Genomic DNA, 26,291 nt, shown 5'->3' with positions numbered 1-26,291 from the left:
ACTTAATAATACTGAATCGAACAAATGATACTTAGGGCTGAAATCCTTACTAAGAAGAAAAAGAAAAAGATATTATGATAAGCTTATTAGAGCTGTTTGGCATGATAACGCCAACCTAAGAAAATGATACTTAGGGCCGAAATCCCTTACCAAGAAAAAAAGATGTCATTATGAACTTATTATAGGTATCGTGTGCAATAAGACCGACCTGAAAATGGGTTGTATACCCCAAACTTGAATGAGGTAATGGCTGAATGCTCGATGCCGACATGAAAATGGGTTGTATACCCCAAATTTGAACGAGGTGATGGCTGAATGCTTGATGCCATGTAGGAAGTAATCATCCGAGGATATATAACCCAAAAATGTACAGCCCCTGTAGGTCGCTGAGTAATAAGGTGTTTCGCCATCTTTCTAATAACTTTCATAGCCTTAACCTTTTCTGGTACTTGGTCTGAGGACTGAGCGACTTAGAATTCTTCTTGAGTAGCTGACTCAGAATTCTTCTTGAATAGCTGACTCCTTCATAGGTTTGAGTTCAAGGACCATGCAATACCTTGGTTCTGTCCAAAACCTGATTTTGATAAGTAGTTGGTTTCCCCATAGGTTTAAGTCCGAGGACCATGCAATATCTTGGTTCTATCCGAAACTTGATTTTTAAGTAGTTGGTTTCCCCATAGGTTTGAGTCCGAGGACCATGCAATACCTTGGTTCTATCCAAAACTTGATTTTTAAGTAGTTGGTTTCCCTATAGGTTTGAGTCCGAGGACCATGCAATACCTTGGTTCTGTCCAAAACTTGATTTTTAAGTAGTTGGTTTCCCCATAGGTTTGAGTCCGAGGACCATGCAATACCTTGGTTCTGTCCAAAACTTGATTTTGATAAGTAGTTGGTTTCCCCATAGGTTTGAGTCCGAGGACCATGCAATACCTTGGCTCTGTCCAAAACTTGATTTCTAAGTAGTTGGTTTCCCCATAGGTTTGAGTTCGAGGACCATGCAATACCTTGGTTCTGTCCAAAACTTGATTTCTAAGTAGTTGGTTTCCCCATAGATTTGAGTCTGAGGACCATGCAATACCTTGGTTCTGTCCAAAATTTGATTTCTAAGTAGTTGGTTTCCCCATAGGTTTGAGTCCAAGGACCATGCAATACCTTGGTTCTATCCAAAACTTGATTTTGATAAGTAGTTGGTTTCCCCATTGGTTTGAATCCGAGGACCATGCAATACCTTGGTTCTGTCCAAAACTTGATTTTGATAAGTAGTTGGTTTCCCCATAGGTTTGAGTCCGAGGACCATGCAATACCTTGGTTCTGTCCAAAACTTGATTTTGATAAGTAGTTGGTTTCCCCATAGGTTTGAGTCCGAGGATCGTGCAATACCTTGGTTCTGTCCAAAACTTGATTTTGATAAGTAGTTGGGGGAATTAACCCCTCGACTGTGGCGTGGGACCTTGGTTTAGGGGGATTAGCTCCTCGGCCAAGCCCCTAGAACCATCCACGCTGCTTGCGCTACAAAGCGCAGCCCCTAGTGAAGAAACGTAGCCCCTAGTAGAACTTTAGGCCAGAATACTATATCTGGCTGTTGGAAAAGATGTGTGGGACTGTCTCAACCCACCACCTGTGCTAAGACACAAGCCTTTCCCACAGACAGCGCCAATTGTAAGGACACAATTTGTAACGACCCATAATAATGTTGGGTTCGCAGGTAAAAAGACCCAAACAATATCATTTATAGAGCGTGGGTCTAGGCCTTGGTCGCAAGATAGTGGATTTTTCGTGGTGTTCATATATAATTAAATCATGCTCGCCCTAGGAGTTTTTCTCCTGGAGGCGGGCTGGGAGGCTCTAGTTTTTGGCCATTTTTCCCAGCCCCTTTCCCCGGATTGCTTACTTTTCCTTTTATACTAGCCTGTATCCCTTATCCAACAGCCACGTGTGGGGTTCGATTTCCCAAAACTGATACTTGTCCCATTAACCCATACCCAGAGTGGTTGGGAATGGTTGTAAAAGCTGAAGAGTATGGATCTGTCAGGTGCAGAGTACTGAATGGCAGTAAGGGCAGCTTTTCCTTTGTCCTTGGTCGTTATTCTATCCAATGTACCCTTCTCTATTGACCTAGATATTTTAGATTTTTTCCCAAACTGTTCCTATACCGTTTTTGCCCTTCTTTCCAGGGAGACCTTGGATATGCCGAGAACAGAATCATCATCGGCTATGTCTCAAGACTATTTGGACTTTTATTACTTATCCTCAGCTATAACCTCCCTCGGTTCGGGTTTTGGGCCCCAATGTAAAAATGGGCTAGGGCCACAAGTTATTGGACCCCACAGTATAGTATAAATGATAAAATAGCTTTGAAATGGTAAAATAATTTTTTTTTTTTTTTTTTTTTTTGGTGGTAAAAATCTCGTTGCACTAGTAATGGATGTTGAAGCACAAACACGGCAAATTGGGTGACATATTCATGTTGATCATGTGTTTCTGACATGATTTCCTGCGTCTTGTATGGATCATTGACTTGCTGTCAGTGAGATTTGAGTCATTTAGATTAGGATCCGGTGCAAAAAAATTTCACTTTTTTACTTTTTGAATTTTACTTTTTACTTTTCATAAAGTTTTTCTTTACTTTTTTTAATCAATGGTTGAGATTAAAAATTACTTTTTGTAATTATCAATCTCAACCATTAAAAGTAATTGCATCAGGGTATTGTAGCTTATCTCAATCCGCATTCTTCATATTACTCTTTTTTTTCTAAGTTCACACAACACTTTACTTTTTTTTTATTTGTTTACATGGTTTGCTTTACTGGAAAGCTTTAGGAACTTTTTTTTTCTTTTTCTTAATTAGGCATAGGTAGAAGAAAGAGTTGGCTCTTTTTCTAAGTTCACACAACACTTTAATTTTTTTTTATTTGTTTACATGGTTTGCTTTACTAGCAAGCTTTAGGAACTTTTTTTCTTTTTCCTATTTAGGCATAGGTACAAGAAAGAGTTGGATCCGATGCCATAACTAGGGTTATTGCACCGTGCCATGTGAGATTTAAGATTGGGTAAAATGTTTTTTTTTTTTTTTAAACTTTTTTATCTTATCAGCTTTATATCTTATAGGGATGATTATTGTAGGATAGTGTCAATTTGTATTGGAAGTCTCTAGGAACATAAGTAGCCTTGAATAGTCAAAGATTTAGGGCTCGTTTGCGATCTGATTATTTTGTTGAAACTGAAAACTTTTTACTGAAAGTAGTGTAGATAAAAGTAAAAGTTAACTGAAATAATACAATGAGATCTATGAATAATAGCAAAAATAAGCTAAATAGTAAAATAAGTTGGCAAAAATAATCTTTGCCAAACAGACACTTATTTGTTTATGGTCTTAGAGGTGAATATGTCAATATATATATATATATATATATATATATATATATATATATATATATATATATTGTAAGTGGGTTTCAAATCGACCATAAGAGATTTTATTCATTGATCTAATTGAAATTCATAAATTTGATTATAAGCTTATTTGGGATAACTAAGATTATATGGATTTTGATAAAGTTAAATACAAAATTGATTGTAACTTAAAGTTACAACTTTACTCAATAAAATAAATATTGCTACATATTTTGAAAATCTAATCGTTGAATTGTATGCTCTTTATACCCTTAATGCACATGACAAATTTTATGCCAATTGAATATTATTTACTATATGATTTATAAACTTATATTTTATACATAATTTTAAATTGCAAAAACTTACAATTTAAATAATTTATTGATAACATAGCTATTGATCTTTAATTTTCTAGAAATTTTGCAAATATGAAAGATATAAAAAAAAAAATAATAATCCAATGGTGGATTTGTAAAAATTCACCCCACCCCCTAATAAAGAAGTATTAAAGTAAGCCTTAACTCTAACCAATTTTATAGCTCATTAAACTGTCCTAAGGATTTTTCCCTAGAACCTACATGTACATAAATTATTACAGTATATATAGCAAGGGAGACAATTAATCTTCATAAAAACTTATGTTTATAACATTAACAACAATAAAAATAAACATCATATAATCAAGCTGCATTTAACAAACACTCATTTCCAACTAATCCTTCATTAGAGCTTGATACAAGTTAGTCTTTCATCCTATGTACTTTTTCTGCAATACTCGCGGTGATCCCTCGAACAAATCCAACAAATAACTCTCTAAATCATCTGCTGTGTACTTTATGTATTTCCCAGCATACCTTCCACTCTCTACTTGATTCCCAAGTATTCCCATAAATGAGCGGTAAGCTGAGATCACGTTTTCCATTATAGATATCCTAAGATCTTGCCGGAGCTGAGCATCGGGGACCTTCCAAGCAGTTTGAACCCTATATACTTCCTCAAAACTAGCATTGAAATTCTTGAATCTGTTCGAGGCATTAGAAAAGCTCTGACCAACCCCTTCATCCTTCAAACAAAGCAACACTTCGGTCCAAGAAGCCTTGTGATAACTCGTCGCGTATTGCCTTACCTGCTCATGATGTTTATGAACCCAATTATCACCTAAGAACCCACCAAGATCCAAATCTTTCACCTTCTGCACTATATACAGAGTATTATTCATCAGAAAAATATACTGCAATCCATCAACATCCTCATAGAGCTTCGATTTCTTTTGAAGATTGAACTGTAAACATGTTATCAACACTAACAACTGCCTACCAAACGGAGTCAATGCTTCTAATTGATCATCATCTTCATCAATATTTCCCAACAAGAAGTTCAGAGTATCAGTATAATCCAGAAGCGACTGCACATAGCCCATCACGTACCGCGACAGCGGGTCAATCTCACCGCTCTGCATAAATTTCACGGAGGTTCCATTGTAAACCGCATTCTCAAGCTCGAGAAATGTCCCCTTGGCTGCCTCGCCAAGCCTGGTGAGCACATCTTTCACCTTATTGATCACTACATTGTCAGTAATCAACCCTTCCAATTGCGTTAATGCCTCAGCCATCGCGTCATACATGTCGAGTATCCCAAACAGCTTCTGAGGCGATTTTCTCCCAATTGCAACAGCTTTACCGAAGCTCAATAACTGCATCACGCAACCTTTCATGATTTCGTTGAAGCGAATCTCTTTGCTTTCACTCTTCTTGCTGTTGAGAATCAACCTAACCACGATCTTCACGAATTGAATCCACTTCTCCATCTCCACCCTCAGTGAGTTCCACTTGATTTTCTGAACCTCTTTGATTCTCAACTTCTTGATATCTAAGAACAAGAGGTACTCATCCAAAGATGTTCCATCATCGGTCTCTGACTTGTTGGGCGGTAATAATAATGATGGTAAGGAAATATGCTTAGGAGTTGATACATTAGACATTGAACTGTCTGTGTCCGACATGTCCGGTGGTGGAAAGAAGTGATCATATGAGGGTATGTAACGATTTTGGTCTATAATTTCATAGTAATCGGGACTGTCTATTTGAGAACTGGCTGGTGGGAAGATTGACATTATGGAATATGAGGAGGGTATGGAACGACTTCGAACAAGTATTTCATAATATTCGGGACTGTCGAATTGAGATCTGGCTGGTGGGAAGATTCCCATTATGGAATTGGAACGAGAGATTACTGAAGGTGTTCCATAAAATAGTGAACTAGCATCAGTCTCAGACCTTGTGGCTGGGAAGAGTGATGAAATGTTAAGAGGGGAGTTTGGATTTGTTCTGTTCCATACGCTACTGTCACTGCCAGCTTCCGACTTGGCTGATGGAAAAAATGACCCTGCTACTGGTGACACACTTCTTTCTCTGACCTCATCCTCAACTTTTGGGTCGATCAAATCAACCGAAATGTCGTCGTCTAAGCTCGGACCACGCTCATTAAGCCGCAAGCTACGATTATTGTCAAAGAAGCTGGTCGTCGTGGTGGTAGCCATAGGGTTTCAGATTTTAGGATTTGGATCAAAGAGAGAAATAAAGAGAGAGAAAACGAAAGAGCCAGGGAATTTTTAATGGTTTTGTTTCAAGGAAGCTGAGTAGAAAAGGAAGATATGTTCATAGTCATTGTGGAACCTTCAACATCCACGACCTTCCATATATAGATGGCATGGCTTAGTTCTTTTGTTTCGCGCACATGAGTGGCTAATGAACTGACTTTTTGTCTATTACCGTGCATAATAAGCAGAGGCGGCTCCAAGAATTTTTTTTCAGGATATTTCTTAAAAATGATAAATTACAAAATCTAATAAAAAAAGAAATTCATATATAGACGCCAACAACAACCAAAAAACATGCAAATTCATATCTGAATAAAGATTTTCTAAGTTAAAGTTAACACAAATCCGCTTAGAAGATGAAGATGAATCTTACACAAAATTAATCTTAGGTATGTGATTTCTTTATCAAATATTTGTCAATAATAACTAGCAAAAGAATAAATAATAAATTATAAGTTCATTTGAAATATTAATAAAATTATTAATTATTTTTGTTTAACAAAATTATTAATTATTTGAAATATTAATAAGCAATCTAGCACACACCACACTGTTTAGTTGGCCTTTGTACAATGTAAAGAATACAAATACACTACATCATCCACTTGACTAAACCCACTGCCTAACATAGTTTTTTTGTTTTTTATTTATTTATTTATTTATTTATTTATTTTTGGTCTTTTAATAATGTGTTGCTCTAGGTGTTGCTTTTAAGTGGACCAGGACCACTACCTCAATCCAATGCCATGGCCCCACCCCCATCCCCCACTCAAGAGACAATAGCCAATCAACAGTCAACACAAATACACAATTACATGTTTACATATATACACTTACACAAAAAGCCAATTTAGCCAAAAGAGAACCAGAGGAAAGCCTAAGTCTAAGTCAAAGCAAAGAAAAAGAGAGATTTCAAAAGACAAAAAAATAGTCAATAAATCTAAGTCTAAGTCAATACACGGCATTATCAAAAAAAATAGTCACAAGGCAGACAATGAGATAAAGAAAAAGAGAAAGAGAACGCCACTCTCAGTTAGAGGCTCAGAGCTAGGGATGGCAAAATAGGCTCGACCCCGGGTACCTGATCCGACCCGACTTTAATGGGGTGAGTTTTACCCAATCCGTGAAGCAAATGGGGCGGGTTTAGGTTTTAATAAAAAAACCCGAAATGGGTTTGTGTCAAGTTCGGATATTATGCAAACCCGACCCAGACCCGACCCGTATACATATATAATATTTTTAAAGTTTAGGTATAATGCAAACCCGACCCAGACCCGACCCATATACATATATAATATTTTTAAAAAAAAATTAAAACCCCTTACCCTAGATATAAATATATTCTAAACTCTGTAACACCCTACTCTCACACACCGCCTCTCCCTCTTCATCTCTCAGCTCAACTCTCTCACTCACATGCTCCTTTTCAACTCTCAACTCTCTCACTCACACGGCCACAAGCAGTCAAGCTCAGCTCTCTGACTTTCTCATCGTTCTCCGTTTCGTTCTCACCGATCTCGCACAACCTTGAGCCCTCTCATTTCCCTCACCCATCTCGCACTAATTCCTTGCCAATCAACCACCCTCTCACGGCCTCACTCAGCCACCCCCCTCACGGCCTCGCTCAGCTTCCCTCTCACGGCCTCGCTCCACCTCTTTCTCCATTTTTTTTTTCTAGGTTCAGTTCGTCTCAATCATGTGACTTTGTGTTTGTGTTTATGATTTTTGTGATTGTGTTTATGTTAGGATTTGTGTTTGTGATTTTGAAAGGGAAAATCATAAATCTGAAATTTGAGTTTGGTTTGTGATTTTGAAAAGGAAAATTATAAATCTAAAAGTTGTGTTTGTGATTTGTGTTAGGATTTGTGTTTGTGTATGTGATATTGGGTCAGAAAATGATAAATTTGAGATTTGTGCGTTTGTAATTTGTGTTTCTGAGTCTGGGACGGGCATGACGGGATGGGGCCCGACAGGGTAGGTTTGGGGTGAAAAAAATAACCCGTTTACTAAACGGGCTGAGTTCAGGTCACGGGGGCAGACCCGCGGGTTGGGTTCGGGCATAGAAAAACCCACCCTGAACCAGACCCATTGCCATTCCTACTCAAAGCAAAGATGAGATAAAGAGAGAGAGAGAGAGAGAGAGAGAGAGAGAGAGAGAGAGAGAGAGAACTGAAATACCTTGATGTTGCCTGAAGTTCTTATGCCAATCTCGTCATCGACAATCTCCGATCTAGGCAAGGGAATCTCCGATCTCGCAGTCAACTGCTCTGGGTGTGGCTGTTGCAGTGTTGTTGAGTTGCTTTTGCAGAGGACCTGAGGTTCTTATATGAGAGAAACCCATGCTCTTGTTTCTTTAGGTTAGGTTGTAATCGGGTATATAAGTATATTAGGTTTTGGTTTTTTTTTTTTTTTTTTTTTTTTTTTTTTTTGAATCCATAGGTTTGCTAACATGTTGGGTTTGATTTACCTTGTTATTTTCTTTAGATTGGGTTTGTAATTTGCTGTTTAAGATTGATGTTGGGCTTTATTTTTTCCTGATGGGCTTGTTCTGTTACAATTTTTTTTTTTTTAGATTTTAGTTCAAAATTTTTATTTGGGCTTTTTTTTTTTTTTTTGCTTGAAAGTTGAAAGTAGAGCAAATAAATCTTTTTTTCTTTTTGAAGGTGTTCTTAATTTTGGTTGAGGGCAGTCCTATATTTTTTTAAGGGTAAATAAATAATTTTTTTTTTTTCAAGTCGCCGCCACTGATAATAAGTCTTCTACCTCATTAGAAGTCCTTGTCTAAATCAACATTCATACGATGTTATTGATAAAAGAATTAGGCTAGGGAAGTATGCAATTTCGTCAAATTTGTTATTTTATTTTATGAATCAGTTAGCATCAAAGTGTTCAATCAAGATGACTCCTGTGACTTGCATTTGTCATGTATAACATATCTATCACAACAAAGAACTTCCTCACAGCTGTTATATTAGAAGTTAGCTAGAGAAGCATCATGAGAACTCTCCACTAGTGAATGACAAGATTACGTGAAAAAGAGACCACAAAATAAAGAATTGATTCAGCTTCTTGATTCCGAGAAGATCAACAGGATATATATTGGCGATTTCTTTTATGGTGTTCTACTATTGCCCCAAAAAAATAGGATTTAGGGCCCGTTTGTTAGTTTTCAGTGTTTAAACAACATTACATGTATTTTTACATATTTATCCACCCACACGTATTTCCAAAAAAATACAAACAATGTTACTAGAGTAACATTACCAAACAGATCCTTAATATCAAAAATAACATTGATTGACCTTTTTTGGTGCTTTAATTTTTCTTTTACTTGTAATGATCTCTACCCTTGTCCTTTGGTTTCTTGGAGATGGGTTGATTATGGTGATTGTAACATAGGCATGCACTTGTAATTAATTTTCTAGATTTTCTAAGAAAATCTAGGGACACAAAAAATTTGACACATGCTAATGTGAAAAATTATAAGTGGCAGGTACTCAATTGATATGAAAAATATTGTCAAGTATTTTTGTGGATGTAGATTTTTTTCCTCCAATGTGACTGAGATAACATTTATATATATATTTTGCTGTTATCCATGAGCTTCATGCAGAGTGTTCTTCATCAGCATTTGTACATTTCAATCTCAATATTCCATACTCATTTTCTATATATGCTAAAAAGATTATTACGCAATGTTTTCAAGGTTGTCACTAATAGGATAATCCCAATAATAAACCAAGCATTCAATACTTGGTTGATATATTTATATATTTAATATTTTTAGTTAATTGTGCTCTGCCCCCCCAAACTTTGGTAACAACTTCAAGCACCCACTACACTATTATAAAGAAATCAACCTCCTGATTGATTGATGATATGCCATTAACAATTTTTACCAATACAAAATTAAACAGAAAATTCACAAGCTCTTGATGGGAGAAATTCACAATTTGGACATTGCTCAATTTCAGAAATTTTTGTTAAAAATTTTTAAATTGATGGAAATTGTTAATAGCATGGAGTATTTTGCCCTCATCAATCAATTTTGCCTCATTGCTTAATTTTATAGTTTTATGGGAATTAATTGTGAACCCATCACATTTAGGGGGACAGAGAGAAAGTAACCCTAAGATTATTCTCTTGAGGACGATCTTTAAAAAGTTCCATGATGCTTTAGTTGGTTGTGGAAGAAAACATGCACCATTGAAAGAAAACACTAGCAGAAACACTCAGCAATAGAATTGCAAGAACAAAATTGATATAAAAATATAAACATGGTAGAACAGCAAGTATACAATCAAGTAGCCCATAGGGTGTCCAACTAAGTATGGATACTCAGCCAAAAAAAAAAACTAAGTATGGACATCATACAATCAAGTTATATTTAACAGGCACACTATTTTCCAATTAGTCCTTCATTAGAGCTGGGCACTTACCTGATACGAGTTAGTCCTCCTTTATCCTGTGTACTTTTTCTACAATACTTGCTTTGATCCCGCGAAGAAATTCAACAAATACCTCTCTAAATCTTCTGGTTTGTACTTTACGTATTTCGTAGAATGACACCAAAACCTTCCCATAAATGATCGGTAAGCGTGGATCAGCTTTTCCAATATAGATATCCTAAGCTCTTCTGCGAGTTGATCATCATGTACCTTCCATGCAATTTGAGCTCTGTAGGTTTTCTCAAAACACAAATTGAAATTCTTATATCTCTCCTTTATAGCCACCCTCGAGGCATTACTCGAGCTCCCACCAACCCCTTCATCCCTCAAACAATACAATGGGTAGGTCCACGAAGCCCTTAGATAATTCATCACGTATTGCCTTATCTGCCCAAAACACTCACAAACCCAGTCATCTCCAAATAGACTCATAAGATCCGAACCCTTCACCTCCTCTACTATATACAGAATATTATTCATTAGAAAGATATACTGCAATCCACGATCCTTATAGAGCTTCGATTTCTCCTCAAGATTTGACTGTAAAGATGAAATTAACACTAACACCCTCCTAGCCACCGGAGTCAATTTCAAGCTATCACTATTATCATCATCTTCACCAATTTCCAACAAGTTCATAGTATCACTATAATCCAGAATCAATTGCACATAATTCATCACGTACTACGTTAGTGGGTGAATCCCATCGCTTTGCATACCTTTCACCGAGGACTCATTCCACATTGCATTCTCAAGCTCCGAAAATGTCCAGCTGGCTGCTTCACCAAGCTCCATGAACATGTCTCTGGCCTCTTTAATCACGGCATTGTCACTAATCAACCCCTCCAATTGCGCCAATGCCTTGGCCATCACATCATACATTTTGAGTACCCTAAAGAGCTTCTCAGGCAATCTTCTCCCACTCGCAACAGCTTTACCAAAATCCAATAACCGCATCACACAACCTTTCACAGTTTCATTGAAGCAAATCTCTTTGGTTTCATCAGCGCCACTGAAACTCTGATCAGATAGACTCTTCTCGCCACTGAGAATCAACCTCACCAAAATCTTCACAGCTTGAATCCATTTCTCCATCTTCTTATCCAGTAAATTCCACTTGATTTTCTGCACCTCTTTGGCGCTCAACTTCATAATCTCTAAGATCACAACACGCTCATCCAAAGAAATTTCATTAACTAGTGAACTACTATTATCAGTCTCTGAATCATTGGGTGGGAAATATAATGATGGTATAGAAAGCTGATGATTAGGACTTGATGATCCATAACTGTCAGTGTCCGACATGTCTGGTGGGAAGAAGTGATAATATGAGGGTACGGAAGGATTTCGAAATATTATTTCATAATTATCGGGGCTGTCTATTTCAGACATGGCGGGTGGGAAGATTGACATTATGGAATATGAGGGTATGGAACAACTTCGAACAATTATTTCATAGTTTTCGGGACTGTCTATTGGAGATGTGGTTGGTAAGAAGATTGACATTATGGAATAAGAATTAGAACGAGAGAATTCTGGACTACTATCATCAGTCTCAGACTTGTTGGATGGGAAGAGTGATGAAATGTTAAAGAGGGGAATCTGGATTTGTTTCATTCCAATCCCAACTGCCATTGCCAGCTTCCGACTTTGCTGATGGAAAAAATGACCCTGCTACTAGTGACATACTTCTTTCTCTACACACTTGGCGAACCATTCTAGTCTCGATATCTCTGAGCTGATCCACAGCCTCTGGATCGATCAAATTGTCCTCGTTGTTTTCATCGGCCCTCACTGGAGTGTTCAAACTCTGCACGATGTGCTGACCAATGTTGATGTCAGTCATGGTGGTCGTAGAGATCTTTTTTTGGGGTTTGAGTCAAAGAGAGAAGTTGAAAGAGAAAGGAAGCTTTGGGAGATAGAAATAGAATGAGGAATTAATGAGCCGTGGCAGGACTACGTTGGTCTCGCAACCATTGTTGATGCTAGTATTCGTGGTCCTGGCAATAATTTCAGGGGTTTGGTTTTAGTCTTACTTGAAATACTCAGAACTCAGAATAAACAGAAAACGAAAAAGCGAGGGAACTTTCTTGTGGGGTATATGCTAGTCCTCGTGCTTGGAGGATCTCTCTTTTTTGGTGTTTATTATGGTGTGTGGGTTTTATTTGCATTCTTGGCCCATTATTTGTGAGGGCTACCTGCTTCCAGAGCTTTTTGTAGACAATTGGATGTCAATGTAACAGCATGGATCTTTGAATGTTTTCGTTGTATCCATTATTTTGTATCTTTTTTTTTTCTTTTTTCCTTTTTGTTTCTTGTACTAAAAGTACATCATAATTTTTGTGTCTAGATAATAGTGATAGCCCAACACAAATTTCTTAACGCACTAGTGATGGATGTTGATGCCCCTGATGATCTCAATTGCATTGTTGAGTTTGCGGAGACTGGATTTACCAAAGTTTTGAACTAGCTCATAAACAATGATTTATGTTCATGGTCATTGTGGAACATTCAACACTCACAGACCTCCATATAGGCATGGTTTGGTTCATTTGAGGATGTTGATGCACTTGAGGATGTCAGTTGCATTGAAAGATTATTCTGGAAGGTAATTTCTAAAAAGTTTCATGATGCTTCTGTTGGTTGTGGAAGAAAACACACACTTCTAATTTAGCAGCAATGCAACCTAAAAATGTATGAACAATAGTTACTAACCAAACAATTTAGTTTGACTTTCTAATTATCTTATGAATTTCATGATCAGTACAAATTCTATTCCTTTGAGAGGATTATGAGGTTAGCATACTCTGATCTGCAAAGAAATAACAGTGGTTGGTGTTGCAAAATTAGTTCTCGAGTTTCGCTTGAAATTAATAATCTGCATTCTAAGGCTAAATAGTAAGCAAGGCATGCATTAGAAACTACCAAACTAGACAACGTAATTTCAACGGAAACTATCATCAAACGTAGTTCTCTCCCTTACCAATTGGACACCTTAGCTCATAATCATTATAAAAGACAATATATATCCTCATGGGGTAACCCATATCGTGAAGATGAAAGTCAGCCTTTTTTTTTTTGTCTAAGGTTCTAAATTGATAGAAACCTTAAAAGATGGGTTTGTCTAGCTATAGGAGTTTAATGGTCAAATTCAATGGACATTTTTTTAGTCCAAGGTTTTAAATTGATAGAAACCTAAAAAAGTGGGCTTGTCTAGCTATAGGAGTTTAATGGTCAAATTCAATGGTCATTTTTTTTGTCCAAGGTTCTAAATTGATAGAAACCTAAAAAGGTGGGCTTGTCTAGCTATAGGAGTTTAATGGTCAAATTCAATAGACATCTTAATACGAAAAGGCAAAACTTAACTTTCACTTGAGAATTCCTCCAAATTGGGTTTGAGCCTCCAACCCATAATGTGTTAATTTATAAGACCATTCTCGTGTACTAAAATCACATTCATTAAAACACTTAAACACATTACATGATCATTAAGTTCGTCATGTGACTATAAATACACATAAATTGTCTTTTAAGTTGCCATTTAAGTGGATGAAGGAAATTGTGTCCTTTTAACATAGACTAAAATTCTGATGGGTTAGTGTCTGGGGCTACCAACAATTGAGTTCCATACCATTCCCTTGTGTTTTGTTAATTATTAGGGGCATATAATCCACGACCTCATAATGCCTTGTTGGTGGTTCTCATTTGATTGCTTTAAAATTTGAATTTTTTTAATAGATATTAAAAATTTTAAACTTATAAATAATTGTTTTTACTATCACCATATTTTTTAGATGGTATTCAAACCGACAACAAGAGACTATACTGTTAATCTATCTAAAACCCAAAAATATGACCATTAACTGATTTGGAGTAACTAAGATTATATTTCTTTTTCTTTAAAAAAAAAATTATGTTTCTTGTAAGGACCAAAATAGGGTCTTCTGCCTAAGCCCAATTGAACAATGCAACAAACACTATATGAGAGGGTGGTCCATGAGATTAGTAATGGCTCATGGTTAGGTAGACAATTGGTAGATTCAAACCTAGTCCTGCAATAATGGAACACCAAATGCACTTGGGTCAAGCCATACGGGCCCTGCAATATAGCTAATGGCTAGGAATGATAATGAATAGATAAGATGTTAGTAATTGCTCATGGTTAGGCAGACAATTGGTATACTCAAACCTAGTCCTGCAATAATGGAACACCAAATGCAGCAAGGAGGCCCTCTTGGGTCAAGCCATACGGGCCATGCAATATGGCTAATGGCAAGGAAAGATAATGAATAGATAAGATGTTAGTAATTGCTCATGGTTAGGCAAACAATTGGTAGACTCAAACCTAGTCCTACAAGGAGGCCCCCTTGGGTCATGCAAATGCGGCAAGGAGGCCCCCTTGGATCATGCCATGCAGGCCCTGCAATACAGCTAATGGCTAGGAAAGATAATGAATAGATAAGATGTCGAATTAAGTTATGACAATTAACATTTAAGTCCAAACCCTCATATAAGATCCATGAGTTTCAGACCAGACATGGAAATTTTAGGATCACGCTTGTCTAGAAGCATGTGGGGTTATTTGGCTCCAAACACTTGGGAACACTGTCAGCTGGGAAGTAGTTACAGGACAGAGCCCGCTCATCTTTCATCACCAAATTTAGATCTATCCAAAAGTAGCAGCATTACTTGCAAGTTGTGGAGCTACATTTAAAAAGTTACCTCTAAATAACTGAAACATAATTTGCATTTAAACCACAACCAATGGTGGAAATGTGCCTTTCATTCCTACTGTACCTTCCTTCAACTGAAACTGCATACAGGAGCAGATCAATCAATGACTAGTAAACGACAACAATCCCACATATTTGCCATAGTTTCCCGCCAAAACTTGCAAAAAGGACATAGCTATTGGATAAGATCAAACAGTAAATACATATAATCCACTGCTAAAATATGCTTGGAGCGGCTTCTGTAGTGACACCTAAGGTTTCATGATTTACATAGTAGAGCAAGTCCAATTCATTCATAACTAAAGCACTTTGTTAACACAGAAGAATACTCATTGACTTTTAGACCAAATAAAGGATTGGATTTCCTCCTTGTTGATTGCTTTGTAGTTGATTAGATGATTATCCCAAGCTTCAAAATCCTAGTGTAAATCAGATGTGTGTATTGTGTACTCAATTTTTACTGATAATTTACACACAGGCAATGCTTCTGTACCGATACATGACCATTTTAGGGCATGTGCAGTGTTTGTGTCAACAGATAGGTCTTAAAGTAACGACTACACTCTTCACAATGATATTAGAGGAGGAGATTCTTGTTGAGTTTGAGGATACTGGAGAACAAGTGCACACGCATGTGCACACGCACGCACAACTCCACAAAAATTATAACACACAACTGAACAAAAAATTATACCTCACTACTTGCACCACTAAGCAGAAGAAATTCTGCATATTTAGATTTTTTGTTTCTCATGTAAGTAGAGGTGAAACACACACACCACACACCCCACACACAAACCCAAGGAAAATATTACACCTCATGAGACACACTACAAAGTAGGAGCAAGTCTGCACATTTAGTAATTTTTTACTTCTGTAATTAGAGGTTGAAAAGAATAGAAACCTAGATCAACTTGAGGTCGGAAATATTGACTACTTGTTCTCCTCACCAAATCCTCTGTTCTCCATGTAACTTGTATTGACTGCCTTCATTTTCCTCCTTTGACTAAATTTCCCATCTACAAACTGGTTTATGAAACTATTTAGGTTTGTAACTTCTAATAATTTTTCTCGTAGACAGATGAGAATATTCAACAAGTGGATTCCATTAGAATGAAGTTATCTCCTAATACTTATTTGATTGAGTTTTCTGAAAATACTGCTTGACATCAAATCTATCATGAATCATCTCAAATATTCTGGAACAGAACATAGAAACGCTTCTTCAAGATAGAAGCAACCAATTAATACCACCTTTTCATAATCACTGGTGCCATCCAAACGCCATAGAAAGCAACTTCAAAAGTTAGTTTGATCTCAATCAAAAAATTCGAAGGCAACCCAATGGTAAATGTTAATGTATGGTCTTGATGGGTGATCACAACATAATATGGTCTACCCTCATGCATGTAATGACACCCACTAGATAGATGGAGTTGCTTCTTAGGTGTGGTCTTGTTTCCGTAAAGAGATAGCTTTTGGGTAAGGTTATAATTCTAGGATAAGACATATTTGTTCACTAACAGATAAGCCATTCCCAAGGGATGCATAATTGCCTATAGATACAAGTTTGGACACAATTATATCTCTCTGCAGACACAAGACTTAACACCTGTGGTCGCCACTTTGACAAGAATGCCATCCACGTTAGAGAAAAACACATGCAGCCCCAAATGTAAACCCTTTCAAAAAATCCATGTTGCTTATGAAGTCCGATCCTGACAAGATTAAAATTTCTAATACCATATCGCTAAAAAATCATCTCCTATTGACGTAATCATAGTGGCACACCATCATTTTCAGATGTTTCTTCTAGTGTCTACCAAGCTATCCTCACCCACTTAAAATTATGTAGTTAGTCCTATGAGCTTCCTTATTCATCAACACCCCTTGAGAAATCTTCTCAACATGCAAAAGGGCTTCATGCTCCTCTTACTAGTACTTATGAGCCTTAAATAAGCTTAACAAGTATGCCTTAAGAAGTACAAAAATTTAAGATAAATAATTCTTCCACAAACTCCAAGACAGATTCTGCATCTGAGGCACTAAAAGCTCATAATCTCAACACAAAAACTAGTAAAATGTTTTAACATGAGCATCTGGTGTTGAGCAGCAACTTTGAAAATTTTAGATGGATGGACAGTGCATTGCATCTGTTTCTGTTGGAAATCTATTACACTAGAAGATGGATACATTTGTCATACCAGTACATTGTGCAAGTTAGGAAGTAGAAAGTAAAACTAAACATGATTTTTATTACTGTTGAAAAAAAATAACCTACGTATCGTAGTGTACAACATTTTTACCTTAAATAGGTGAGCCTCATTTTTACCCACAAACTTAACCTAATGGCCTTCCTTTCATTCAAGGAGAGCCCTTAACTTGTGTCAGATAACTTCCATATCGATGCAATCATTACCTTTTGTTGCACGTGACAAAACCCTCCTAATCTACTCCCTCAAATCTTGTCAATGCTACTCTACACAATTCACAAATCACCCAACTCTTATTCTATCCTTCTTGGTTCAGCACTCATTTAATATCATATTCAATAAATTGTTAATTAGTATCAATGTTCAAATATCTCATATTTCTGGAAATAATAAGAAATTATTGTGCATTTTGATTATTATTGCCTGGCTCCAATCATACGCCAGATGTCCCATTCAATTACATTGAAGAAGAAGAAGAGGTAATCTACATTCTACAGTACTAAATTTTTGTGAAATCCCATGTTACACAATAATGACTGGTTTTCTTTAACTAGCACACACTCAGCAATAGAATTGCAATAACAAAATTGATATAAAAATACAAACATGTCAAAACAGCAAGAATACAGTCAAGAAGCCCACAGGACGCCCAATAAAGTATAGACACAGTTACTTCAGAGCAATGGGGATTCACATACAAAAACTAAAATCTATAGCACATGTACATGTACAATAAATTATTACAGTATATAGCATGGACGACAATTAACATTCATAAAAACCCATGTCTATAACATTAACAACAACAAAAAATAAGCATCATACAATCAAGCTACATTTAACAGGCACACTCTTCTCCATCTAGTCCTTCATGAGTGCTGGGCTCTTACCTGATACAAGAGTCCACCTTTATCCTATGTACTTTTTCTCCTCATGTGGTGCAGTACCCGCGGTGATCCCTCAAACAAATCCAACAAATAATTCTCTAAATCATCTGCTGTGTACTTTATGTATTTCCCAGCGTGCCTTCCACTCTCTACTTGATTCCCAAACCTTCCCATAAATGAGCGGTAAGCCGGGATCACCTTTTCTGATATAGATATCCTAAGCTCTTCCCGGAGTTGAGCATCAGGGACCTTCCAAGCAGTTTGAACCCTATAGATTTCCTCAAAACATGCATTGAAATTCTTAAATCTCTCCTTCAAAGCCACCCTCGAGGCATTATTCGAGCTCCCACCAATCCCTTCATCCTTCAAACAATGCAACACCTTGGTCCATGAAGCCCTAAGATAACTTGTAGCGTATTGCCTTATCTGCCCACGTCGCTTTCGAACCCAATTATCACCTAATAGCCCACCAAGATCAGAACCTTTCACCTTCTGCACTACGTACAGAATATTATTCATCAGAAAAATATACTGCAGTGCACCATCCTCGTAGAGCTTTGATTTCTCCTCAAGATTGGAATGTAAAGAGGTTATTAACACCAATAACCGCCTAGCTACTGGAGTCAATCTAGAGCTATCACTATCATCATTTCGTAAAGGCACTAATTGATCATCATCTTCACGAATTTCCAACAACAAGTTCAGAGTTTCACTATAATCCACAATCAATTTCACATAATTCATCACGTACCGTGTCAGTGGGTGAATCTCACCACTCTGCATAGGCTTTTTTGAGGTCTCACTCTGAACCGCGTTCTCAAACTCAGCAAATGTCCCACAAGCAGCCTCACCAAGCCCGGAGAGCACATCTCTCGCCTCACTGATCACGACATCATCAGTAACCAACACCTCCAATCTCGCCAACGCCTCAGCCATCACATCATACATGTCAAGTATTCTAAAGAGCTTCTCAGGCGATCTTCTCCCGATTGCAACAGCTTCACCGAAATTCAACAACTGCATCACGCAACCTTTCACGGTTTCGTTGAAGCAAATCTCCTTGGTTTCATCGGCGCCACAGAAAATCTGATCACAGAGACTCTTCTCACCGCTGAGAATCAACCTAACGACAATCTTCACAGCTTGAATCCATTTCTTCATCTTCTCATCCAGTGAGTTCCACTCGATTTTCTGAACCTCTTCAATGCTCAACTTCTCGATCCCTAAGATCACGAGACACTCATCCAAAGCGTCGCGACGAACAGTACTATAGACTTGAATACACTCTTTCTCAAAGCCAGACCTAATCATTCTAGTCGCGATTTCTCTGAGCTCATCCACAGCTTTGGGATCGATCAAATCGACTGAAGCGTTGTCGTCCAAGCTCGGACCACGCTCGTGAAACCTTGAGCTCCGATCATCCTCCGAAAAGCTCTCGAATTCACCACCGTCTTCATCATCATCCTCATCATCATCTTCTCCGGTGATAATTCGGGAACCGCTGACCGGGAACGAAAGGCTAAACCGGCGGATCGAACCGTACAGTCTCTCCGCGTCAAGAGGAACAGTGTTCCGAATCAAAACTTGCCGAAACTCATCCTCAAGCCGAGACATCGCGTGCTGAATCGCCGAATAAGCCCGATCCACAATCTCCGAATCGGACCTCACCGACAACTCGTCCATCAGATTCAAAATCTCGTCAATCGCCGACAAATACTCGTTGGACTCGTCACCGGAGTCCTCCCAATTCAACGACCTCCTCGAACCCTCCGAGCTCGGATCCCACCGCAGAATCACCTTCTCCGCCAGAGCGAACCGGTCCTCCTCGCTCTTCGACCCACCGTCGCCGTCGATCAAGCTCGTGATATTCGAGAGCCGATTGTCGAAGCTCGACAGAATCAACAGCATGTCCTGCCGGACCTCCTTCGGCGTGTTGTTCAAACTGTTCACGATCTGCTGTGCCGTGGCGAGGACTCGGTCCTCGCCGCCGGTGTTGATGCTGGTCGTCGTCGTGGTAGCCATTGTTGAAAGTTTTTTGGGATTTTAGGGTTTGAGTCAAAGAGAGAGAAATAATATAAATAGAGAGAAAGAAAAAGAAAAGATGGTTTTGGATTTTTTTTAGTGTTAGAAATATTTGGGAATAGAGAATAAAGAATAATAGAGAAAAGTAGAACAAAGCCAAGCCATTTTTTTTGAATTTTCTTTTTTGGTGTGTTGTGTTTTGGGGTTTTTGAAGAAGTGAAATGAACTGTGAAGAAAATAAAGGCAGTGAGGTGAGCCGGCTGTGGGGGTTTGGGAAGGTAGAGGTGAGGTGTTGTGTGGTGATTTTCAACAAAAAGGAAAGTGGTGAGTGAATGAGGGAGTAACGTGAGGGGTTTTTGCATATATAGTCCTACTTATTTTATAGATAGGCTTGGAATCCGTTCGGAAGCAACACGATGATAATGAAATTTTTTAGTTAACCAAAAAAGAAGTTCAAAAACTAGCTGATTATGACTAAAAAGTGTAATAAGACTAATAATGTGTGGGGTTTTTTTTGTAAATATTGTACTATTTATTTTATAGATAGACTAGAAATCCGTTTGGAAACAACACGATGATAATGAAATTTTTTAGTTAACCCAAAAAGAAGTTAAAAAACTAGTTGAATAAGACTAAAAAGTGTAACGAGACTAATAAATAGTAGCAAAAATAAGTTAAAAATTTTAATAAGTTATACTAGTTTTATTATTTCTCAAACACACTCTTAGTGTTAGGATTGTCTTTTGTGGGTTTTTTAATTTGTGTTTTTGTATTTGATTTTAGATAGGTTTAGTGTTAAAGACTGTATTGGATTTTTGGTTTAAGTTTAAATTTGTATTTTAAATCTCTCGTTTGTTAGTCAAAGATAAAGAGGAAGGAAAAGGTACCTCTTGCGCCCAGTTTATGAAGTTTATGAAGCATTTGTCTCACTGGAATCACTTGTCAATGAGATTATAAGTCAAACGCGTACGAAGATTTCTCCAAAATAAATAAATATAAATGTAAATATATTCAATTCAGATTTTCTTTTCAATTTTTCTATTAAAAAAAATTCTCACATGGAAAAAATATATAATTAATAAAAATATTTGTTAGATTTTTTATGTGAGTTTTTCTTAAAAGAAAAATTTATTAGTTAATTGCATATTTAATGGAAAATTTTTAATGAATCCAAAAAAAAAAAACCTAAATTTAATATTTAAAAGACTCAATTAAATGAAAATTAAAATAAATGTCTAAAATGAATCAGACAAATTTAAAATGTGCTACTAACATTTTTAGTGTCTTTCTTTTACTAAAAGTCAATAAACATAAAGAAAAGAATGAGTATTGAAACCAAACTACCAATCATTTGAAATACAATTGAAGTACAAGACGGTTTCCAAATACTTAACAAATTGAACTGCGTGGAAGCTGATGTATTAGATTACTAGTGATAGTGGTACCAAAAAATATCTGTTTTATTAACTATTGTTGGATGGGATTGGGTCGGGCCCCATGCTTACTCATATACTGTTGTCTTATTGTGAATTCTTTTTTCGTTTCTGGTTATGGTTGGTATCTCATTCTTGCCTTGCGTTGCAAACTTGCAATTCGAAGCTTCTTTTTTAACTCTAGGGAGATGGGTCTCCTTTTTATGTGATATTTGAGTTCTTAAAGTTTATCCTATTTTGGTTAGTAATAACTTTGTGAATTTTTTTTTAGAGAGTTTTAATATATGATGTCTGCTCATAATTATAATAGTTTTTTATTATCAAACCAAGATATTAATTGGTTTTTGGTATAAACGAGGATTGAATTGAACCACATATCTCTTATTCAACTATAAAAAATTTTACCAATTGAACTAATTGGAACCCACTCATAACTTGATTAAGTGATTATGAATTCATTATTATTATTTTTTAATCACAATTGACCATTTCAACAAATTATAATAAAAATTGTGCAATTATAATTTTTTTTAATCTATTAATTAGTATCTTAGTAAATAAATAAAAACAAGATCACACTAACAAAAAGCTAAAAAGGAATGTTCTCTTTCTTTTTCTTTTTTGGACATATCATCGTCCCTTTCATTTAGAATAACCCTTACCCAAAAAAAAGTGTTGGATTTTTTTTGGAATAAATGAAAGGTTTATATACCCATTAATTTATTTTTAGAATTAGAAAGGAGGAGAGGGGGGCTTATAATATGGGGCCACGTTAGCAAAAAAAAGAAAAGAAAAAGGAAAGTTATTTTTTATTTTAGGGCAGATGATCCCTTTCATTCGAATAACCCTTACCCAAAAAAAAAAAAAAAAAAGTGTTTTGATTTTTTTTTTTTAAAGATATAAGTGATAAGGTTTATATATTGGGGAGAAGAAGTTGGGGGTTGGGGGGGGGGGGGGTGGTTTGGGCTTTGTGGAGCCTAGTTGTATTTGATCTAGTTGACAACCTAACCAACCCGACCCGAATAATGTTGCGTGATTTTTTAATGGGAGATTTTCTGAGACTTAATCCATGGAGCGGAGGCTTGGGTTGAAAAAGTTTTGGCCTATTTTGTAGCCCATTTGTGAATCCTGTGCACAAGATGTAGAAAACACAATTTTGGTGATTAGGGTTTGTTGTTGTCATTTTTGTGAGATTGAAACACTGTACTGCCACACTTTGTGGAGGGGGGGTTTGGGCTTTGTGGAGCCTAGTTATATTTGATCCAGTTGACAACCCAACCCGACCAACCCGAATAATGTTGCATGATTTTTTAATAGAAGATTTTCTGAGACTTAGTCCATGGAGCGAAGGCTTGGGCTGAAAAAGTTTTGGCTCATTTTGTAGCCCATTGTGAATCCTGTGCACAAGATGTAGAAAACTCAGTTTTGGTGATTAGGGTTTGTTGTTGTCATTTTTGTAAGACTGAAACACTGTGCTGCCGTACTTTGTATTTTTCCCTGATAATAATAAAATCTCTGCAACTCCGTGGACATAGACAAATTGTCGAACCACGTAAATATTGTCGTGTGCGTGTGATTGTTTTTTCTTTAGTGTGTGTTTTTCTCTATTTTTTTGTTTCTCACGGGTTGGGAATTTCAAGTTAATTTCCTACAAGGGGTCATGCAATCAATTTTACTTTTTCTACCTATATATATATATATGTGTGTGTGTGTGTGTGGAAATAATCATTCTATTCTTTATGTTGAGATTGCTAAAGACTTTTTTTTTTTTTTTTTGTTGAATAAAAAGGGAGGGCAGAGGCGACCACGTGTGACTCACCCCCTTGGACATAACCATAAGAACACCCCCACTAAAAAATTTAGATTGGATCATAACTATTATGACTGGAGTGTCATAGACCTCACCCTAAGATTGCTAAAAACTTTATGCATATATGTGTGGAAATAATCATTCTGTCCTTTATGTTGACATTGCTAAAGACTTTGGCATTAACCAATGGCGTTAAAGACCGTGTGGCTTACTTATCATTGTTGATTGGTGGACTTATGTGATACGTACAAACAAATTTTTTCTTTTTTTTTAACACGTACGTACAAACAGTCTTTAATCAGCAATTGACATTTAAAATTTATTGGTACGAGTTATGACATTTTAGCGAGTACATTCTTGTGGGTGGATTCTTACCATTCTTGAGGATCATATTTCGAGAAGATTTGGAAATAAAATTGAAAATTAACCAGAACTTTTGTTGCATGTGTTTAGGTAAAGAATTTTTTAAACGAATTTAGATTTATCACTTCTTCTTTTTTTTTTTTTTTGAGAAAATATGATTTTAGATTCAATCACAAACAGTTCTAGATTTTGGTGAAGCATTAGAGGAGATTTCATATTTTAACAAGAAAATTGTAGTTGAAATTTGAGGACTCAAAATCACTAATAAACTTAACTCATTCGCTCAATAAACGAACATAAATAAGATTTTTTTTTTTCAAGTCAAATATGAGCTATTCATAAACAATTTGATTCATTTCAACCCTATCAACGATGATTGTGGTGCTTTTAATGAAGAGTTTCAAATTGAGTATATCTTTATTGACAGTTGATTTCGAATAAAATATTTCTCTACCTATTTAATAAATATTGAAATTTTGAATAACAAGATTGTAAATCCAATAATTCTAGAACTTTTGCAAAAACATCGATTCCTTTTATTCTAAACACAACATCAACAATTTATTACTAGAAAAAAATTAAAGAATTTTGAAAGAATGAAAATTAATCAAACACGTGCCTATGAAAATTTTGTACTTGAAAAGTTTGAACATCAAGAGAGAAAAAAAAAAGGCGTATTCAACACTTCCATATAAGTGGACCTACCAAGCACATTCCTATCTGCTTCTTGAACCTCATTTTCTTGTTGACCATCACAAACAAAACAAAAGGTACGCGTTTAGACTGACTAAAAGTGCCGTTTACTCATATCATAATCTAATTAAAGGCCCTTCTCTTTTTCTCAAAGTCCCTCCTTAATTAATTGACTGAAATGTATTTCTTTGCCTATGTAGTGTAGATATCAACCATTTGTGAAAAAAAGCTCATTTATCTTTGATAATGAATTAATGATCTATTGGCTTGCATTGCATCAATGACTATTAAACAATAACTAAGTAAACCACCGACTCTCAGGGCTATATGCAACAAGTCTGCAGATAAATCCAGATCCTATGGACCTATGTTATGTCATCATGAGCTTAGCTAAAATGGAATAGTACATGGAAAGTCAAATAAACCCTTTGCCCTATTATTGTTACTATTTTTAGTTATATTTATAGTATCTTTTGATGCATTTTTATTAATTAAAAAAAAAGGGAAAATAAAAAATTCACATATATTAACTTATATAAATTCCATTTTTTTTTTAATATAGACATGAATATATATCTTAAAATTATTTTTTAATATAGATTTCACTTATTTGGACAAATTAGTGACACTTGACTTGCACATGAGAAAGTAATTGTTCAATACTTCATGAGCAATTTTTTTTTTTTTTTTTGTAAGGGGATGATAACAATAATTTACTAAAACTGTATGAAATAATCATAGAACAAACTATATAAACAATTATTTGTTACACCTTCTATACTGTTTGACCTATATTTCATTTGGGGATGTCCTAAAATAAAATCCTCTTTGAAAAATTAACTCAAACTTTCTAACATGCCCCTTAATTTATTTAAAAATTCAGTACCCCTCTTTCACTAGAGTTTAAACTAATGGGATAGTTTGAAGATTTGTACATTTTTATGCAAAAAAAACAACACATTAAATGTTGTTTTCTTAAAATACTCCCTCCGTCCCACTTTGTTTGTCCTGTTTGAAAAGTCAAAATTTTTAAGGGAACATCATTTATTGTCTTGTCTACCTTTTAAAAATGTATAAGTTTTCAAAACTACCTTTAAATAAATTTATCAAAAAAATTGAATTAGTAAATTAATAGGGGTATAATAGGAACATTAGTAAATTAATGACTTTTATTTTTAGAAACAGGACAATATTTTGGGACATCCCAAAATGGAATAGAGGACAAACAAAGTGGGACGGATGGAGTATTGGATTTTCTAAACAGCCCAAACAAAATGGAATGGATGAAGTATCTATGATCAAGTAATCAATATTACCTACAGACCCATCAATAATATTGTACATAGAGAGTAGACACTACCCCTTATCAGAATTTGAAAAGTTCTTCACATCATTGTCCATGTGAACATAGTTCATTTTTCTCGTTGGAGGTACTAATTTCCAATTCGATAATTGTGCCATTAATTATTTCAACTCAACCCCAAAAATCTAACCAGAACCCCTAGGTTTTCTAAAGCAGGATATTTCTAATTGGCAGATGATATATCTAGATAACTACATTTGCAAAATTATATACATTATTTCCTAACATGGTCGGTTGTGATTTTGAATTAGTACTAAAAATAAATGGGTTTAAGAGTCAAAAACTATTGCGTTCACACTTTGTCACTTTGACACAATTTACAACTAATTGG

At 36.0% G+C, this 26,291-nt stretch overlaps 2 protein-coding genes and 1 pseudogene across 2 annotated transcripts; all 3 read right to left on the bottom strand.

Annotated features, from left to right (window-relative positions):
* Nucleotides 1–4,108: 4,108 nt before the first annotated feature.
* On the bottom strand, nt 4,109–5,935 carry LOC115963571 (exocyst complex component EXO70B1-like). Its single transcript, XM_031082620.1, has one exon. It carries the CDS (start codon nt 5,933–5,935, stop codon nt 4,145–4,147), a length of 1,791 nt encoding a protein of 596 aa, XP_030938480.1. The 3' UTR covers nt 4,109–4,144.
* A 4,538-nt stretch (nt 5,936–10,473) lies between these two features.
* On the bottom strand, nt 10,474–12,175 carry LOC115963570 (annotated as a pseudogene).
* A 5,887-nt stretch (nt 12,176–18,062) lies between these two features.
* Nucleotides 18,063–20,637, bottom strand: LOC115964017 (exocyst complex component EXO70B1-like). The gene has a single exon (XM_031083303.1). It carries the CDS (start codon nt 20,296–20,298, stop codon nt 18,304–18,306), a length of 1,995 nt encoding a protein of 664 aa, XP_030939163.1. The 5' UTR covers nt 20,299–20,637; the 3' UTR covers nt 18,063–18,303.
* Nucleotides 20,638–26,291: the final 5,654 nt, after the last annotated feature.

Source organism: Quercus lobata, chromosome 10 (genome assembly GCF_001633185.2).
Source record: "Quercus lobata isolate SW786 chromosome 10, ValleyOak3.0 Primary Assembly, whole genome shotgun sequence".
In the NCBI taxonomy this organism is placed as follows: domain Eukaryota; kingdom Viridiplantae; phylum Streptophyta; class Magnoliopsida; order Fagales; family Fagaceae; genus Quercus; species Quercus lobata.
The sequence above is the reverse complement of the archived record's forward strand: the minus strand, read 5'-3'. Positions and strand labels throughout refer to the sequence as shown.

Coding starts and splice junctions, on each gene's coding strand:
- LOC115964017 (XM_031083303.1), bottom strand. CDS start 20,298: ATGGCTACCACGACGACGACCAGCATCAACACCGGCGGCGAGGACCGA.
- LOC115963571 (XM_031082620.1), bottom strand. CDS start 5,935: ATGGCTACCACCACGACGACCAGCTTCTTTGACAATAATCGTAGCTTG.